Below are 19,731 nucleotides of genomic sequence, written 5' to 3' on the forward strand. Positions count from 1 at the left end.
CCTGAGGAAAGTAGGCTAAAAACATAGTGTACTGGAGACAAGTAAATTGGATTCTTAAAGTTGTTTTAGTCTGAACAGTGTACAATGTTATCTGTGACACAGGAAAATAAGATCATTTAAGGAATAATTTTTATGTTCAGTAGATGATTCTTTCAAATTTTCTTTGATGCAATTAAAATGAAAGAACACTTTATTTCCTCTTATATCTCCCATTTGCTGAAATAGTTTGTATAAAGCTAATGGGTGAGAAGGGCTGTGAATCAGGTCTGAAAAACTACCACTGAGATCAACTGTGGGTTTTCAGAGGGAGCCAAGCCCTTTTTCAGCCTGTTTAAAATGAAGGTGCAAGGTGTCCTCTTTGTGCTATGGGGTGCTCCATTCCCCTCTCCTATCAGCCAAGAGCCATCACTCTTTCTGCTGTTACCCTGGAAGGATGCAGGATGCACTGGAGACACTGGCTCCCATCTCATTAGTGATAACATTGATACCTAAGGCAAGTTGTCCATAGGCACTGGTGTGTCATGGTCAACTAAAATATAATATCCAGGCAAGAGAGGTGGGCCAGGAAGCTCATCCTCACCCCTTGGCTTTCAGCACATCCACCAGCCGTGGAGGATAGATGCATGTGGAGCATAGGGGAGAGATCAGGACCTACTCCAGCTCTCAGAAGCAGATGATGGTAGTTTTAATGCAAGGCAAACAGACCCTAATTCTCTCCAGGGTTTCTTTCTGCTACCATGGTTCAAGGTTTTGTTTAGTGGCTGGACTACTTATGAGAGGCAGGGCCATCACCAGCGCTAGGGATATGAGTCCCAGACAGGTGGCATTTGGCAAGCACTCAGCACAAGCTTTGTAGGGCCCTGTTGTTCAGCACCTTAAATAACAGCACCTCAAATAACAGCACCTCGGAGCAGCTAATGCCCTAGCACCCTGGAGGGGATGCTGCTCTCAGGTTAGTCCTAAGTAACACACTTCGAGGCATAATTATAGCTGAGCCATTCACCAATGATGAGAAAATATAATTAAGCTCAATAGTATCAGGAGGAGTACAGTGTCATTCAACTTCAGAAAGGGAAACTGGAGAAAAAAAAGAAAAGGAAACGAATAAAGACAACCTGGTAGTGAGGACAGGTAAAGGAAAATGTTTGGACTCAGTACGGATGCTCTTTCAGGATGCTGCAGTGAGGGCAAAGCATCCATCTGCGTTTGAAGTGTGATGGGGAGCAGGGAGGCAAGAAAAGCCCCAGACAGCTGAACAGAAAAGTGTGGAAGGTTGTTTGAGCCAAACAGATATTTTCTTCAGAAAAATGGAAATGCAGCCCAGGCAAAACCCACATAAAAGAATAGATTCTGCAGTTCTGATCTCAAACATTTTAGGTTGTGGTAATGTCACTACTGGCAGTACACTGAGCCATGATAATGCTGCTTAATGCTCTCTCAGGCCTGTGCCTGCAGCTTTGCAATTGTACTTAGCTGCATTTGATTTAAGGTTTCTGCTGTCTTTTCTGATGCCTGGGGGAAGTGGCTGCAGGGCTCCAACATTAGTCTCACCCTAATCCCTGCCTCATGCTGCCAGTGGGGCTTTTGCTGCAGATGGAGGCGGGGAGGAGGAGGAGGGATATGGGTTAAGGGGAATGCTGTGGCCCCAAAAGGGTTTTGTGTGCCCTTCCTCAGGTTGGGATGGTAGGGATGAACTGGCAGTGGACTGAAGCTGAAGTGAGTCACAGCGGAACTGGCTGTGGGGATGGGGCTGAGAGAATGCTTCGGGGATCAAACCAAGTGTGTTAGGGCCTCCCATCGCCTTGTCCAGCCCTTCTTTGGGTACCTTTGGGGCCAGTTCCTCTACTTATGGTCCCTTAGAGAAGCGCTGACCCTTTCTTGGCTGAGGCCATGCAAGCCAGCTAGAGTTTGGGGCTTTGCAGGAGTCATTAGTTGGGGACCAGTGGGGTCACTGACTGCATCACCTGGTACCCTCTGGGTCTCGTGCAGGGAGAGCATGCACCCTCCATCCTTTCCAAGTCTCTTAATCCTTTCCTTGAGGCACGCAATGAGAAAGGGAGGAAAACACAGAGGGGGTGGATGGAGGTAACTCAAGGGCTGAGATCAGCTGGGACAGGAGGTAATTCTCTTTACAGCAGCATTTTCTTTTTCCTTCCTGCCCTCTCTCCCCCCAACCAGCCCCTGTGCAAAGTCCAGAGCTGGCAGCCTCCAGCAGGCTTTACCATTGACACAGAGCTGAGCTGTGTCACAGCACACTGGCTTTCCTTCCTGCCAGCTCCTTCCCTCTGCCCCCTCCCTGCCCTCCTCCTGCCTGTGCACAAGCTCCTGTGTGTGACAGGAGTCAGGCAATACGGTGGCAGCAGAGATTAGGATCAGCTGTTATTCCTCCCATCCCTGTGCCAGGATGACACAGGCACATCTGACTCACTGTGAGCACAATTTCCACCTCTAGTTCAGGACACCCAAGGAATAGCAGATCCCCAGATGGCATCCCAGAGCATTGAATCCTTACTCATTACCAGCTCTTGCGGGATCTGCTGTCTGCGCTGTGACTAAGTCCTCCTGCAATGCCAATTTAATAACTTCCTGCTCAGACAGGATTTACAGCATTAAGCTTTTTTGTGAATGTGTCAAAAGTCAGGACTAGGTGTCATGCTTGTGCAGGGCCAGCTCTGTGAGTCCCCGACTGCTACCCCTCTGCCTGTGCTGCAGTGCATGGCTGGAGGGGCACATCCATGCGCAAACATGAACAGGCTGGAAAATTAAGTGCCTTTCATAGGAATGATGCTTTACAAAATAATCCAACTGGAAAAACCTCAGTAGGGTCTTTTTTAGCTTCTAAGAGAGCAGCTCAGTGTGGGTTTTGCTAGCCCCTCTCTTTTCATTGCTCTCCCATCCTTCGACCATGACTCCCAACTTGGTGGCTCCCACTGCCTTCCCTCTCTTCTGAGCCAAATATGAGCTAAACCACCCTGGCTCCGTGGCCCAGGTGTGTGACATGCATTTGTATAATTATTTCTAACGTTGCTAGGTCCTGATGAAATAACATGGGCAGGGCAGAGATTCACAGCCCGTTGGATTCGCCGTGGTCCCAGTCGGATCCGCTCCCTGTGCTCATTGGGGAAGATCTCCGAAATCATGCAGTCCTGGCAGGCACGGCTTGTGCTACAGCAGGCCCACAGCAGAGTGCAGCTGGAGGGGATGGTTTTGCCATAGAATGAAGCTGGAGAAGGGTCTTGGGATGTGTGGCAAAGCCAGGGTAGGAGAGGCGTGCCCGTGCCGGAGTGTGGTCACTTTTTCAGCAAGACCAGATGAAAACAGGCAGGGATGGCACCGTCCAGCAGTGCAGCAGGAAGGAGGGTGATTCACTCCTGGCAGCCACAGCTTCCATGGGAAGGGGCTGCCCTGGAGAGCTGGGCAGGAGGTGGGGGGCAACATGGGGGGCCAAAGGGGAGGCTGCTGCCTCCTCCTCCTCTTCCTCCTCTTGGCATTGCACGGCAACCTGTTGCAGCCCAGATCATCTGCTTGGTTTCTGATTCAAGCCTTTTACTGGCTTAGCACATGGGCTGAGTGGCTGGCAACTGCTGTCCTGCTGCAGAATCAGCCCTTCTCGGTGCAGGATGATTTCAGCCCCCTGAGCAGTGTTAGATCCCCCCACTAACACAACAATCTCCTGCCCACCCTGACTGACTGCACAGCACAGGGAAGAGGGAATGAGCTGAAGAAGAGGATGGCGAAGCCTCTTCTTCACGCTGACACCCGCTAGCTTTTGGGTGGAGCAGCCCTTCATCAGATGGGGGAAAAAAAAGGAAAAGCCAACAGCAGCAACAAAAATCCAGCCCCTGATTTTTCTTTCTGCTCTTTTTCCTATTCAACGAGAAGAAACTGCAGCGTTGCTTTTCTCAGTAATCTTCATGAGGGAAAGGAGAGATCCTCCCCCAGCCTGCACAGCTGCCTGGCTCGCAGCCCCATTGCTCTCCTCCATCCTCATCTTCACCCTCTGTGGGGTGCAAGGAGACTGGTGGGGGTACATCCAAACCTGTCAGGCCCAAGGATTAGATGTGGAGGATGCTGACTGTAGCATCCCAGCCCCCTAAACCTCCTGGCTGCATCGGTGGGAGCTGCTGTGCCATGTCCCTGCCTGCTCCCATGCTGCACCCCAGCAGTGCTGCACCCCAAAGCTTTGATAGCAGAGGAGAGCTGAGGGGAAGGTCCCCATGCTACAGCTATGCTGCCTTCCCATCTCGTGAGGGAGATCTGTGTGCTTTTTCCCTTGCCCAGATATCCTTTTTTGGGTTTCCTGGCATGTGTTCCTGCTGGCTGCAGTGCTCCCCCTGGCCCTCCCACCTGCTTCCCTGCAGCAACATCCCCAACACCCCCCATGCTCCTGTCCCCCCCCCAAAGCCCCTTCCTCCCTGGAGAGAGGAGAAAGCAATATCAGGAGCACAACTGAGATGAAAATGCAGAGTGGAGGAAAAATACCAAGTATTTTCCTTGCTGATGTTCATGAGCATCACTTCCCACTGCAGCCAGAGATTGGGATGCTGGAGGGACTGGCACTGCCATGGGGGGGGGGGGGGGCTCACAGTCCCTGGGTGCTCTTGCAGTCAGTTTGAAAAGCCTCAAGCAATGAGGTTTCTATTGCTTCCTCCATGCAGGAAAATAACTAGCTGTCCTGGCTTCCTAATCCAGGAAATTAAAGGATTTGACCATAGATCCTGCTAAGCAAATTTCCCCCTGAAAATCCCAGGGAGATTTAACCCACAGATCCGACTGATTATCTCTTTAAAGTTGTGACTAAGAAAGTTCCCAATTCTTCAGGGTGCTGAGCACCCTGAAATCCCATCTCAGCAGCAATGTGGCCATGCCTGGTGCTCAGCCCACTATCTGGTGAGACCTTCTTTTCAATTTTAGCCCATCTCTGCCACCCCTTTTCAACGGTGGGCAGCAGCCCTTCACTGCCTGCTTGCTGCCTATGGGGAGAGCAGAGCCTTGCTGCAACCATGGCCCAAATCCACCCCACCCCATCCCTGTGTGTCACCCTCCAGGGACATGGCATGTTGTTTGTGGACTGTTGGTTTTCCTGGTTCAGCATCAGGAGCAGCCCACATGGGAGATAGGCTGGGTGTACCCCGATGGGAGATGGGTGAGCTCTGTGCCAGCAGCACCAGCTCCTGTTCATGGACCTTGATAGCAGAAGGGAGCATGCAACCAGGTCCTATAGCTTTGCTAAACTCATTCTGCTCAATTAAAGCATGTCTGGTATCCATCCCCAAAGCAAAACATGCTGGAGATGGTGAACCCAAGCAAGGCCGGGTCAGTGGACACCCTGCCGTGAAGCATCCTTGTGAGCCTTGATGGCTTGATGATGCCACCCTGAACCCTGAGCAGCAGTTCCTCAGGGTTGGACTGCCTTATGGAGAAGAAATAGGTTTGTGGGTTCAAAGCTGGACACCATGGTCATGAGGGTTGTCCCACAGCCACCCCACTGTCAGGCAGCCACAGCTGGTCCCCATCCAACAGAGCAACATCCCTGGGGATCTTCAAACAGCCATGACAGGTGGCAGCTCTTCCTAACCCTTTGGTCCTGGGGATAAACCCTCCAGGAAAGCAGTGGCAGAGACAAGAGCCAGGGATGAAGCACTTTTCCAAGGGGAGAGGTGAGGGGCAGGACTAGCGCAAGGTCTGGTAGCCCTCCAGCTCACCTCTGGCCTCTCTGGAGAAATGGGCTGCAGTCTTCTCTCCGTTATCTGGATGTGTCTCTGCTCTATCTCTCATCACCATAGCATGGAGGTGAAGCATAAATAATTAAAAGCTCAGATTCTCTTCTGGCAGAGCTGGGCTCTGGGTCCCTTCTCCTGTTGTGCTGCTGGCTGCTTAAGTGGAAATTTTCACAGGCTTTGCCTTGGAGGCAGCACAGACCTGTTGGCCTCGGGGCACGCTGGTGTTTGGGGACCAGTAGGGGCACCTACTGGCCCAGAAGGTCCCCAGCAACAGTATCCCATCTAGGGGATCCCGCAGGGTGCTTGGGGTGTGCTGGGATGAGCAGCACCCACCAGCTGAGGACCAAAGTGGGTGCAAGCAGGTAGTGGGGCTGAGTGGGCAAACCCTACTGCAGACCCAGCAGCTCATGCATGGCCCCCCATCTTGAGAAGCCTCATGGGAAGTGGGATATTTGGGGGTGCTGTCTGGCTTTTGGGCTCCTGGGTGTTCAAAAATCCCTGGGTGATAGGGAGGAGAAACCCATGCAGGCAGCAGGGATGAGGAAAGAGGCTCCTTCTGGGTGGGCTTTGAAGTTTGAGGCAGGCAGGAGCTGCTCGTTGCTATGACAATGGGATGATATATATTTCTTTCCCCCCCCATCCATCAGGGCTGTGGCCGGCACTTGCACTGCAGAGGAGTCTGCCCACCCCTGCCTGGCTGCCCAGGGCACCCCCAACCCCCTCCCTCCTGCCTGCACCCATGATGGAGAGTGCAGGGGACCAGGCAATATGTGCCATTACTTTGAAATTTCTTTGAAATTTACTTTGAAATGTCACCAAACAACACTCTTGTCCCCTCTATCCTTCCCCATGGGGACCAGAGCTCCAGAGAGCAGTGACAGAAGTTTGGCATGGAACATATTTCTGCAGCATTTTAGCATCTGATGTTGCTTTTATTAGGGCTGATTTGGTGGCTACTGTTTGCAGCTGAGATTTCTGTGTAGGTCTACATCCAACCCAACTCTGCTTAGGGCTTGGCTGCACTGGGGGGTGGTGGTACCCTGGGTTTGGGGCACAGCCAAGCAAGGTCCTTGTCCCCACTCAGCACCTTCCAGGATGGTGTAAAGTAATGGGGTTATGGGGGTGCAGTCTGAGGCATGCTTTCCATGGGGAGCATTTTTGCTCTGGGTTGGCATTTTTTCATCATTTCTGGGAGTTGTTGGTGGGCAGACATGGGAGCTGGATGTGGTAGCTGGGGATGGAGATGATGCTGCTGTGTCCCACACATGGCTGTCTCCAACCAGCCACTTTGGGGCCAGTTGACCCATACAGCAGAGAAGAGCTTTCCATTATCACTAGGTCCATCCTGGTGAGGCTGAATGTGGCAAGAGGTGCATGGAGTGGTGCCCATCACCAGCATCTTGCTGCAGGCAGGGAATCAGCCTCCTCCCAGCTGTGTGCAGCAAGATGTGGATGTATTTGTTTTCCAAGCATCTCTTAGGGCCTTAGTGGTTGGAATCATAGAATCATAGAATAGTTAGGGTTGGAAAGGACCTTAAGATCATCTAGTTCCAACCCCCCGCCATAGGCAAGGATACCTCGCACTAAACCATGTCGCCCAAGGCTCTGTCCAACCTGGCCTTGAACACTGCCAGGGATGGAGCATTCACAACATCCTTGGGCAACCTGTTCCAGTGCCTCACCACCCTCACTGTAAAGAACTTCTTCCTTATATCTAACCTGAACTTCCCCTGTTTAAGTTTGAACCCATTACCCCTTGTCCTATCACTACAGTCCCTGATGAAAAGTCCCTCTCCAGCATCCTTGTAGGCCCCCTTCAGATACTGGAAGGCTGCTCTGAGGTCTCCACGCAGCCTTCTCTTCTCCAGGCTGAACAGCCCCAACTCTCTCAGCCTGTCTTCATACGGGAGGTGCTCCAGCCCTCTTATCATCCTTGTGGCCCTCCTCTGGACTTGCTCCAACAGCTCCATGTCCTTTTTATGTTGAGGACACCAGAACTACACACAGTACTCCAAGTGAGGTCTCACAAGAGCAGAGTAGAGGGGCAGGATCACCTCCTTCGACCTGCTGGTCACACTTCTTTTGATGCAGCTCAGGATATGGTTGGTTTCTGGGCTGCGAGCGCACACTGAAGCTGGCTCATGTTCAGTTTCTCATCAACCAACAACACCCCCAAGCAGGCAATTTATATAAATAAAGCATTTGTTAGAGCAAAAACAACTTGTCAGCACTTGAAAACAAGTGACAGGTCAACTCCAGGAGCAGGGACCAGACATCTTGCCCAGGCTCAAAGAGGTGACAGCACACAGGCGCGTGCACACCCAGCTCCATATCCCTGGCTTGTGCTGCACGATGCAATGGCAGGCACATTACTAGCCCTATTTTCCATTTATAGGAGCCTGTCAGAAATGGCACTCCTCTCTGAGCAGATGTCGAAAAATTAGAGGGAATTCAGAGTGGCAGAAAAAAAAAAAGATTAAAGGAGATGGAGGGCTTGATTTTGGAGGGAAAAGAAATCAACAGAGCTATTTATAACGCTGCCTGCACAAGGGTGGGTAGGAAAGGGCATTTTTTTTAAGTAAAAGTGCCTCGATAGCTCAGCTAAGGGGAAGGGGCAAACCAGCCTCCAAAGGATGTTCACAGGAACACTGTAGAGGGGCTGGATAAGAGGGTGTAGATCTTGAGTGATGAAACACCATCCAACATGAGTGTCTGGGAAATAGTCAGTAATGGGTGAGTACAGGGAACAGTCGCTTGTCCAGGTGAAAAACAATGCCCTGATAACAGAATCACAGAATCATTAGGGTTGGAAGGAACCTCTGGAGATCATCTAGCCCAACCCCTCTGCCAAGCTGTTTTAAGGGGGGGTGGAGGTGGTACTGATGGCAAGACCCCGCTCCTACCTCTGCTCTTGGTGGCAAACCCCACTTGTATTTACATCCAGCATTTTACGCAGAATATGGTGGTGGGGGTGGAAATCTTTGCTTTTCATCCAAAACCAAATGGGTTTGGTTACAAGAAAAACCCCACCAGCTTTAAATTCAGGTCTTCAGGCCCAGAGGCTACAGATGTCTGCCAGGCTGAAGTCCCCACAGAGGGATGCATGATGAAGGGCACCAGTCTGCTTCAGGGTGATGCATCCCCAGGGAAACAAAGCATCCTGCCCCTATTTCCAAACCACCTGGGTGATTTGCAGACTGAGAAGTGGCTCATGAACATGTTGTTGATGTAACATTACCCGTTCCCCAAGAAGCCCCAGCTACCAGCAGTGGCTCCTCTGTCACAGGGCGTTGGAGCAAAGGGGTTTCATGGGGGGACTTTGCATTTCTCTATGCCTTGGCCTGCAGAGGGAAGCTGCCTAACACGGTCCTTGTCTCTCTGGTTGCCTTGCAGGACCTCTCACTCCAGGGCCAAGGCAGAGGCAGCTGTGACAGCGGCGCAGAAAGCTCAGGAGGAAGCACGGATTGCCAGGATCACTGCCAAAGAGTTTTCACCTTCCTTCCAGCACAGGGAAAATGGTCAGTGTGTGTTGCCGTGCCAGCCGGCCCCATGGATGTGGCTTTTGCCTCGTGCCACTCTCTACCCTGCTCAGCCATGCAGAGACCCAAACACCCCCAGAAATGAGCCCTACACTGAGGCTCCATCTGTGCTTGCAGCTCCTGGTCCTCACCTGGACTCTTGGGGTGGGAAACTGCCCCAAAACACCAGTTTTCAGGGGTTTTAACACAAGGCTTTCAATATTCAGCACTTCCACCCTGTGCAGTCCTGTAGTTACAGGGATCTCCTCTTTTCACAGCAAAACACCCCCATTTTTTTAATTCATAGTCTTTGATGATTGCACAGAAAAAACCCAGCAAGAGCTCTGAAAGCAAAATGCAAAGACAAATGATCCCAGAGGCGGTCACTGATTTTTCCCCCATGGCTTTTATGGTTCCTGATTTCCCATGTATTGGTAGCTAATCCATCGCTTGAGCATGCAAATCAGTTGCAAAGGTGTTGGGGAAATGTGTGTTTGAGGTTTGCTTGGTGGCTCTTCCTTCCATCCATCATCTTTGACATTTCTTGCTGGTTTGGCCTAGTTTTTGCTGATTGACAAGAGGCTCAGGCTCATCAGAGGCTCAGGCTCATCAAAGGCTCAGGGAGGAGGAAGCCAAAGCAAAGCCATGGTCAGGTGGGGGTCTGCAGCCAGTGGGTATACGGGGTGGATTCACCCCACGAAGGCTGTGCCTATCTGGGAGCGAGAGGGGCTGCTGCGAGTGGGAGTGGAAAGCTCCAAGTCCCTCCAGCAATAATTAACATAGTAATTAATCTATGTGAATGGTTTTATTCAGAAGTTTTCCTGTACCAAACCCTCATTAGGAGGCGTCTATCATTATTTTCTCCCCCTTCCAGCTCTCTAACTGAAGATTACTCATTCGGTTTAATTGCTCGAGGGCCTGGTGCTGGTGACTCATGTTGGTGCTGTTCCCTGAGGCCGGGGAAAAGGGCCCATTGCATCTTTTGGACCAGCCAGCCCATGCATGAGTCCTCAACTCATTGTGGAGGCTGCAGGGGGTGGCTGGGGTCATCCCATGGCTCAGCAGCAATGAGCCAGACAGGGTTTGAGGTCTGGCTCCAGCCAGGAACCTGCCTGAGCTGGGGCGGTGGGGGTGGAAAACCCTCCTCCAGGACATGGGCACATGCAGATGGGCATTTCAGGGGCTCAAGCATCCCCCCGGCAGAGGATGCAGAGCCCCACACAGCTCTGTGCTCGCTGGAAGAAGGTGCAGCTCTGTTCAAACACCCCTCGGCATTTCTCCTCCTTCAGAGGTCCAATTTGTATATCAAGATCTGAGCTTTTTCACAGGGCTGTGCAGTCCCAGGGGCTTCTTCAGCCCTGAGATATTCCTCATCTCCATTTCCTCTTGCCAAGAGACTTTGCTGGTTTTAAATCACCTCTTGAAAAGATATTTTTAGGTACTACATTTTTTACTAGCTTCTAGACGGGGATATGGTGCTTGACTTGTGCTGGGGCTCATGTTTCTGGTGCTCATGTCTGGGTGGGTTGTGTGTGAGTGAAGGAGGGGGAAGGAGTTTCCACTTAGAGCACATTAAAAAAAAAACACACCATCCAAGATGTGTTGGGAAACCTGGGAGTGCTCGTGGACCAAGTCAGGCAGATAATAGCTGTGAGCAGCTGCACCACCCCACAGACCCCATAACCTCAGGCTAGGGGGAGCTGCAGCAAGGATGGGGTGAGCTGCCACCACGCTGCATGTCCTTGCAGGGGCTATACATGCCCACCTTGCACAGTGCTGCAGGCACTGCCTGCCATCCCCTTTGCGCAGCAGCATGGGTGCTGGATGTTCCCACCTTACAAGGTTTTGTGGGTTCTGTGTGCCACTCACCTTCACAGCATCACAGGGGATTTGATGCCCACCTCACCATCAGCCCCGCAGGCATCCTGGCCCAGATCATCCCTGCAGCACAGCCCCTATTTGAACAGACACAGACTCCAGACCTGTGGGCACTGGCTCCAGCAACCCCAGACATGCCACAGCAGTGCTGCAAGGTTTTTACCTGTAAAAACCAAAAATATCCCTGCTCAGTAACCTGCATCACCCTCTCCCCTGTGGTTTTCCATCTCTGTCTGCTGCAAGGATCTTCCACATACCCATCACGCTCGCTGTGGTTGTGCCTCCCTCGTCCTGGCTCTGCCGGATGCCCCTGGTTGCAGCTGCCAGCAGGGTCAGTTGCTGCTGGTGGAGTGACTCCCCCAAGGTGACAACAGCATGTTGGTGGCAGAGGCAGGAGCTCAACAATGCTCCCCAATCCCATATGTGGGTCCTCAGGGGCATGTGCTTGGCTTTGAAGATGCTGTGGCCAGGCGTGGCTGCCTCAATCCTGCTGGAAATCCAGATTTGGTGCTCTGCATCCTCCTTCATGCTCTCACAACCGTTCTTCCAGGAACATCACGTGCTCCATGACTAATTTTAGCTCAGAATAATTGTTGCACATCCTCGGGTGTCAAAAGCTGGCAAGATGGCACCATACATCTGTTGAGTTCCTGCCTGCATCCCTGCGGGGCTCCAGGGCTGGAGGGGCAGCCATGCTGGGGCTCCTCCCCAAGCTACAGCCAGGGGCTGCAGAACTCAGGGAATTAACCCATGGAGAAGCAGAAGAGAACCTGCTCAGCTCATTGCAGGTCTGGGTGGGGAAGATTTAGGATGTGATAGTGCTTAATAATGTGGTCCCTGGTGTGGGTCTCCAGGAGGATGCTGAAGCATCATTGGGCTTTCCTGCCTCTGTTGTGGGGCTCAGGGGACCTGAGAGGATTGGGGTCTGTGAGAAGGCACAGGAGCAGTGGGTGTAGTGAGGCTGTGGCTGGTTGTGCTGTTGGAGATCGGCTTTGGGGTCATTGGAGCTGGAGGGAAGCTTTCAAGTCCCTGCAACTCCAGCAAGAGCCCTGGAGACCTGGATTGGGGAAGATTGGTCAAAGCCTGAGACAAACAGGGACACCCCAAGTCTTGGGTGAGCCCGTTTTAGTAGCTGGCTTTACAGCTTTCTCATATGAAGCCATTTATTCCCTCCCTGTCTCAGTTTCCCATCTGTGATGTTGGAGGGTGGCTGGAACAGGAACATCTGAACAACAGCCAAAAAACCAGGTCTGTATTTTTGCCCTGAGACAGTTATTCTGCATGAAGATGGAGGGGGTGAACTCCACCTTTCTCCTTCACAACAATTTCCCACTAGTACAAAGATTGCTTGGGGGCCCCAGATAAATCCCAGGAGGTTCAGTCTCCCATGTATTCTCCATCACATCCAGCAAGGAGGGCTGTGTGGGAAAATGTCCATGTCTTCCTCATGTCTGGGGCAGGAAAGCTGTTCAATATATGGTTTGTGTGTGGGGGTGTTCTTAATGGGAGGCTTGCACATCTGCTCAGATGAGACCATCTACCTGTGAAAACTTTGAGGTGAGATTCTTCTGTACCTCTCAGCCACAAAGCCAATGCATTTCCTGTCCAGGGAGAGGTGTGAAGGCTGTGGGCAGTGAGCTGGGCACGGGGTGATCCCAGTAGCGCTCGGCATACACAAGCATGAGCCATGGGTTCATCTCAGATTTCCCCTCTCATGCTTGCAGTCTGGGAACTGATGGAAAAAGGTGGTCTCCAAAAATCATCTTAACACCCTTAGCGGGGTTAGAGTGACTGCATGCCATGTAGCAGCACAGGCTGCTTTCAAGTGGGGCTGCAAGCTGCCCATCCCTGCAACCTGCCAGGGAAAGCAGGGCTGTAGGCAGAGCACAGGCAGGGCACAGGGCTTCCAGAAGCTCTGCATTGTAAGCAGCTTCCCCACCTTGCTGGGGCTGTGGTCCTTCACACACGTCCCCAAGCAAACAGGGTGCCCACCGGCAGCAGGGGTGGAGAGAACTGTGGGGGCTAAAGGAGCAGGTTTCTAAAGGTGGTTTCTAAAAGGCTTGGTAGCCCTTGGGTTAACGGTGGACAACCACAACCATAGTGCAGAATGCCTCTATCTTGACAATGCCAGCAGCTAATGCCAAGCTATTTCCCATGCTGCAGAGCACCATGCTGCTCTGCAGATGCTGGGGGTGATGGCAGGTTTGGTGTAAAACCAACAATGCCTTTTCTCTTGGTCTAGTAGCAGAAGCTGTTTATTGTGCTACACCGCTGCTGTCCTGATCTTGCCCCATGGTTCCCCTGCCATCCAACACTCTCAGCCCTATTCTTTGACATGAAAAACCTGGTGGGTGCCCACAGAATAGAAATAATCCTGTTGCATTTCTCCCTCTCTCTTTTCTCTTAATGACTACACAAAAAGGGCTTGAATGCCAGAGACCGAAGCACCAGAACTCAAGCGATGACATTGAGGTCCTCTCCACCGGGACACCTCTCCAACAAGAGAGCCCCAAGTTGTACCGCAAAGGGACTACCCCATCCGACCTGACTCCAGATGACAGCCCACTGCAGAGCTTCCCTGCCAGTCCCTCCTCCACGCCACCCCTGGGTCCTTCCTGCAGGAACAAGAGCTCTCACTTTTCCAGGCAGGTCTCAGTGGATGAAGAGAGGGGTGGGGAGATCCAGATGTTGCTGGAGGGACATGGTGGGGATTACTTGCGACCCAACAGCTGGAGTGAAGAGAAGGTCAGTGGGACTCATGGCATGAGAAGCGGGACACTGTGCAGCGGTCAGCTGGGGTCAGCCTCCATCCCTGAAGACTACAGAGGTCGGAGTGGAGGACACAAACATTCGGCCTCCAACCACAAGCAAAGAGACAGGTGGACAGATTCCCCAGCCACAGTTTCATGGACTTCCCACCACAGGTCCCACAACCACAGCTCAGGGAGCTCCAAACTGCTTGAGCTAGACGAGGAGAAGAGCAATTATGAGATGGAGATGAAGCCCCTCATGAGGATGGATTCTTATATGCAAGAGATTCACACCCAAAAAAGACACTATAGCAAAGGGGCACCCTGCAGAAGCATGGCTGATGACCACCGTGGGGAAGACTGGGGCTACGGGGTTCAGAGACTGAGGTCTAAATCCCAGAACAAAGAGAATTTCAGGCCAGCTTCCTCTGCCGAGCCCATGGTGCAGAAACTGGAAAACCTGAGGTTTGGGGACAAAGCTGAACCTCGGCTACTAAGGTGGGACTTAACTTTCTCCCCTCCACAGAAATCTTTACCTGTTGCACTAGAATCTGAAGAAGACAACGGGGATGCGCTCAAATCCAGTGCGGTAAGTAGGTGAAATTGTGTGTTGACATCTGGCTGAGAAGCTCAGTGCAGAGATGTTGTGGTGGCGCAGTGGTGCAGAAAGGGAGGTTGCTCTGCCAGCAGAGCTGACCTCCTAGTTATCGTGGGTTTGTGCCTCGAATCCCCACTCCTCCCTTCTCTATCCTGCATAATATCATGTGCTGGGAAGGTTTCTCTGCAGAATGTCTTGGTGGGAGCAACAGGTTTTTCAGTGGAGGATGTGAGCAGCAAGTTTGAGTTTGTTTTGCAGCCCTGGGGCCAGCAATAAGAATACATGATTACTGGGATTTTGAGCATTCACCTGGTGGAAAAGCTGCAGGAGTAGGAAAGGTGTTGGTGATGCTGCCTTGTGGTTCAGTTATGGCAACAGAACTTCATGCTGGCCCAAGAGCGTGGCATGACCCTGTTGCAACATCAGTGCCTAAATCCTGGTAGCTGGGCAGTGCATGAACCTACAGAGCCTCTCAGTTGCTCTGCTGCTACGTGATGGCACTGACTGCTGAAGCAGTGGCTTTGTCACCGTGTTGTACCAGAGGCCTGACCCAGGTGGAGGAGGGAACCATGGTCACAGAGCAGGGGACATTGCAAAGTGGTTGTGTTCCTGAGTTGACCACTGCTCGGGTTTCCTGTACTGATCTGTATGATGCAATACAGCTCAGGGGTTTTGGTGTGTGGGTGTGAGCCAGGAGCAGGTACCAGCCCCTCAACAGGGGGATGCAATGCAAAAGGGTCTTGGCAAACTGTAGACAAGAGGATGCAATTTGGGAAGGACATCTAGGAAGGGAAAGCAATGGGCAAGTACAGCAAGGGTAGTGGGTTATTGGAGCTCTGCAGATCAGAGTGGTAAAGGATATTACAGCCAACTATACTATCTACATCTATACTATCTATATACTATACTATCACTCTACTGTGAAGAGCACAAGCAGGGGCATAGCTTGTGGGACTCTTGTGAGAAATCCAGTCCTGGGCTCTTTGTTTCGGGAGAGACAAGGACACGTTGGGTGTTACCAACTGGCTGCTGGAGGTGCTCAGGCTAGGGAAGAGGAGACAGAGCAATCTTCAAACACATAAAGCAGCTGCTGCAAAGTGGAAGGGAACAATCCATTCTCAATGAACAGAATTAATAGGCTTACATTCAAGCATTAGCAGTAGTGGTTACCCATTAGCCATTACTAGTGAGCTGAGGGCTGTACTAAATTGCCTGGGGAGGCTGTGGCGGCAGGGAGGGAGGAGGTGGTCTAAGACCTGGTTGGACATCTGCAGCTCAGATATAACTTGGTCAGAGATAAACCTGCCTTGGGAAAAGGCTGAGATGTGTGATTTTCAGATCCTTTTCAGCCCTGTTTTTTGATGATTCCTGGACTTACATTGAGAGCAGCTTCGTCACTTGTTCTCCCCATTGGTTTGTCATTGCTAGGGGAGGTTATGGGGGTCTGAGGGGAGCAGTGGGGAAGCCATCACCACTCCAAACTGCCCCTTGTTGAGTCAGCGCCCAACACAGGAGGGATCCTGTGCTTCTGGATGTCCCACAGCCCAGGCCAAACCTACACAGGCAAAAGGAAAAATCTGTAACTCTCAGGTGGTGACACATCAGGCTCTGGCAGAAGAAAGGAACTAAATCTCCCTGTCAGAGCAGCAGAAGATGCTGCTTGGTTTTTTGGGAGACAGGGATCATGAAACTGAAATGACATTGTCAGTCATGATGAAAGTTTGGGCTAGAAAGCATCATGGTCTGTAATGTATGATCACAATTGCCATCCCTACAGCATCCCTGCTCCTCCAGGTGCTGGCAGAGCAAAGGTGTCGGCACCTGCAGCCAAGGAATGAGAGTGAACAGGTGAGAGAGAGGAGGGAGCAGGGACATCTGCAGCCTGTGAACAGCCAGGATGCAGGAAGGACTAAACTACAGATCTGCCACAGTTTCCCTGCTGTGGCTGTGGATAAATCACACACACAGCCACAGTCCTGTAGCTTTCCGGCTTCCTATTCATCTTGCAAGCTTCGGCACAGGCTTGAAAGCACCCGCACAGCATTAAAGAAGAGCTGAACACAGTGTGTTTGTTGGTGGACTGCACTGTAGGACACATCTTGCCAGTCCAGAAAAAAACATTGCTCCAAGTGAAGCCAGCCCAGAGCACATACCACTGAGCAAACCAGCAGGTGCTGAGGCCAGACCAGGCTGTCTTTCCCTTCTAGAGCAGATGCCTGTGAGAAATGACAGGCAGCATTAGGAGCCTGACAGGCTTTCAGAGGGGAAAAGCAGCAGCAGTAATTGCACAGACATCAACCCTGTTGAAGTCTGTGGGACTCACAGATGGTCCAGCACCTCTTATAACGTGACCTTGCGCGGCGGCAGGGAACTGGAAAAGACAAAGGTCCCAAAGGAGGGATGAAACCACCATTTCTCCTTGCTGAGAGCCACGCGTTCCTCAGGGAGATCACTAGCACGAGCAGTCCTGGTGTCTCTCCCCAGGCAGACCCCAGCCTGCACACTGGAGCCATCACACATAAACCTCCCACCTGGGGAGGAGGGCTTGAGCTGGAGGTAAATAGCCACTAATGCAACATAACATTAATGTTTCTTTCAAGTGAATCCCAGGCACTAACGAAGGGGCACAACCTGCATGGAAAAGCACACAGAAAAGCCATTAGGATGCACATCATACTTTTAAAGTGCTGTAGCTGTGAAGCAGCATGTTCAGTTTTCTCACATTCATAACCGAGGGTGGAACAGATGGCGAAGGTTTGGGAGGAAGCTAATGTAATACAGAGGAAGATATAATATGTGGATTTAAATAACCTACAATGCCAGCAAGAATTACACTGTGCTAGCAGGGTTTTGTTCCAGTGGCCTGGCAGAGAGGGGTGGTTGGACAGGAGCAGGGGATGGAGGTGTAGGAGAGGAATGGGAGGTGCAGTGATTTGTGTTCCAACCTCTTGCCTAATGGCATAACCTTGCCTGCACCCAGCAGGACCTCAAAGCATTTCAAACTTCAGTGAGCATAGTGAGTCCCTGAGGAAGAGGAGGGGAAGGCTAAGGGGAAAGATTTATCCCAGTCCCCACATCTACCTCTCTTGGTGCACACTCAGTGACACAGGGCACTCAGATGCTTAGTCCTGCAGAAAAAACCCCACTGAATCCTCATGCTCCAGGTCTTTACACAGAATTAAGGCTCCCCAACTTCCACAAATCCCCATTTCTCATGCTATCCTGAGACACCCCTCCTCTTTGGACTGCCAGCAGCTCACCTCCAGCCTGCAGCTCCTGGGAAGGGCTGGCTGTGCGCACGCACACATGTGCGTGCACATGTGTGTGCCCACGCTGTTTCAGCTTGCATGACAGCCTGCTTCCCTGTGATCCACAGCACTGCCATCTGTGAAGCTGCTCCCTGAAAAGGGCATTTCTCATCTCCCAGACAGCTGGGCTGTTTCAGAAAGGTGCTGCCAATGAACAGGAAGGATGCTCTTAGCTGAGTAGGGCTATTTTTGCCCTACCTGGAGTATCCCTGCACAGAGCTGAGGTCACCCTCGCAGCTTAAGCTTGTTTTAAAAATAATCTGCCAAAACCCAGCACTACACATGCCATCAGTGAGGCTGGTGGGCTGGCTCTGTGTTGGAGTGCCAGCTCCTGCTCTGAGAGCAAGCACACCTCTGGCAGGGCTCATGGGAGCAGGGTGGGGATGCAGGTCTTGCAAAAATGCAGTCTTAAAATTATCACTGGTCTTGATTTCTATCTTAGAAACAAGGCTGGATGGGCTGTGGAGTCCCTTGGAGTCCAACCTCTTGCAATGTGTGCCCCAGTGGGGATGCAGACTTCTGTAGAGAAGTCAGGCGTATAGGTTGCTATATGAGCTATGGGAACATTGTTCTTTTAGTCATTTTTCACCAGTCCTGTAAAAAGATGTTCCCGGAACCCCCCTTCATTGGGGTTGCACATCCGTAATTGAAAATTGCTCTTATAAAGGTCATTTCATGAGGCCAGCGCTCAATAACATTGATGAAATTCTGCACTGGTGTTAGCTGTCATGGGACTTTGGGGTTTCGGGGCCATCAAGCTCACACTACAGTCATACAAGTGCTTTAAAATTACATTTAAAGCCACCTGATCTTTCTGTGTCTCTGTGTGCACTGACCCCTGCATGCACAGAACAAACTCACATCAATTGTCACTGTTTGGGCAGATGAAAACGGAAACCAACGCACCAGGACAAGTGTTGGTGTTGTCAGATTAAGGGACTTTATAGGAACATCACCATCCTCTCTGGTCTTCAAGGCCCACGAGGCGCAAAGCTCAAGCCTGTGCCTGAATGCTTCAGAGGTTCCTAGAGCCTTTGAGAAGATCTAAAATGGGAAAGGAAAAAAGGAATTGTTGAGACACTGGAAAAGGAAAGAGGCTTTCTAAAATGCCAGCAACCCTTTTATCCGTCAGCACAAAACACATCACATATTTAGGGTTGGGGGAAAAAACCCCAAAAGAATACATCTCCTTTTCCGCAGGTGCTGAACATCTGCAGCTTTTAAAAGGGAAAAGAAGTGGTTTAGGCACAGAGGTCCTCAACGTGCTTGCAAGAAGGGCCAATGTTCAGGCACGAATGGAGCCTGCTGTCCTCATTTGGCAGGAGCAATCACGGACATTTAGATGAAGACTTCTAGGGACATGTTGTGGCCTCACTAAAGGCACCCTGGAGATGTGAGTAGGCTTGAGACTTGGCCCTTTAAAATCCCCCTGTCTCATCTCATTGAGAAAGTCCAATGGTAGAGCAGTAGCCAAAAAACCACACTGCAGCCATCTCTGACATTTTCTTCCATTGTCACATGCTGTCGGATAAAATCTCCCTGCTCTCGGCCTTTTGCTAATGGTACTGCCTCTTACCGAAAACAAACCAGGGCAAACAGCTGCAGCAAACGGGACCTCAGAGAGACCCCCTTGTCACCTCCAGGTACCCGCTGGGGAGGCAAGGAGGGATTCCAGCAGCTGCAGCATCTTCTTTGGTTGCTTACTGCGCGAGGGGCATATTTTCCATCAAGATATTCCGAGCAGGTTCTGCTGTCACTGGGGGGAGGAGGAGGCAGCCAATCTGCAGCCAGCACAGCCTCTGCCGGAGCACACTGTGCAGCCAGAGCCGGGCCAAGGGAGGGTACCAGGGCAGCGACCTCAGCCTGGGCTTTGGTGGAGCAAGGTGGGGGAGATGGGGCACAGCACTTGCCCCAGAAATGGCACCTCCTTGCTGATGTGGGTGATGGATGCTTCCT

General features: G+C 51.6%; 1 protein-coding gene across 1 annotated transcript in view; it reads left to right on the forward strand.

Moving 5' to 3' along the window:
- Positions 1–19,731, forward strand: part of LOC115619083 (junctophilin-3-like) — a 45,172-nt gene that overhangs the window by 19,358 nt on the left and 6,083 nt on the right. Inside the window, exons 3-4 of the mRNA XM_030511113.1 lie at positions 9,117–9,241; positions 13,542–14,458. Of these exons, the coding sequence (XP_030366973.1) occupies positions 9,117–9,241; positions 13,542–14,458 (1,042 nt within the window). The remainder of the gene's footprint in view (positions 1–9,116; positions 9,242–13,541; positions 14,459–19,731) is intronic.

Source organism: Strigops habroptila, chromosome W (assembly GCF_004027225.2).
Source record: "Strigops habroptila isolate Jane chromosome W, bStrHab1.2.pri, whole genome shotgun sequence".
In the NCBI taxonomy this organism is placed as follows: Eukaryota; Metazoa; Chordata; class Aves; order Psittaciformes; family Psittacidae; genus Strigops; species Strigops habroptila.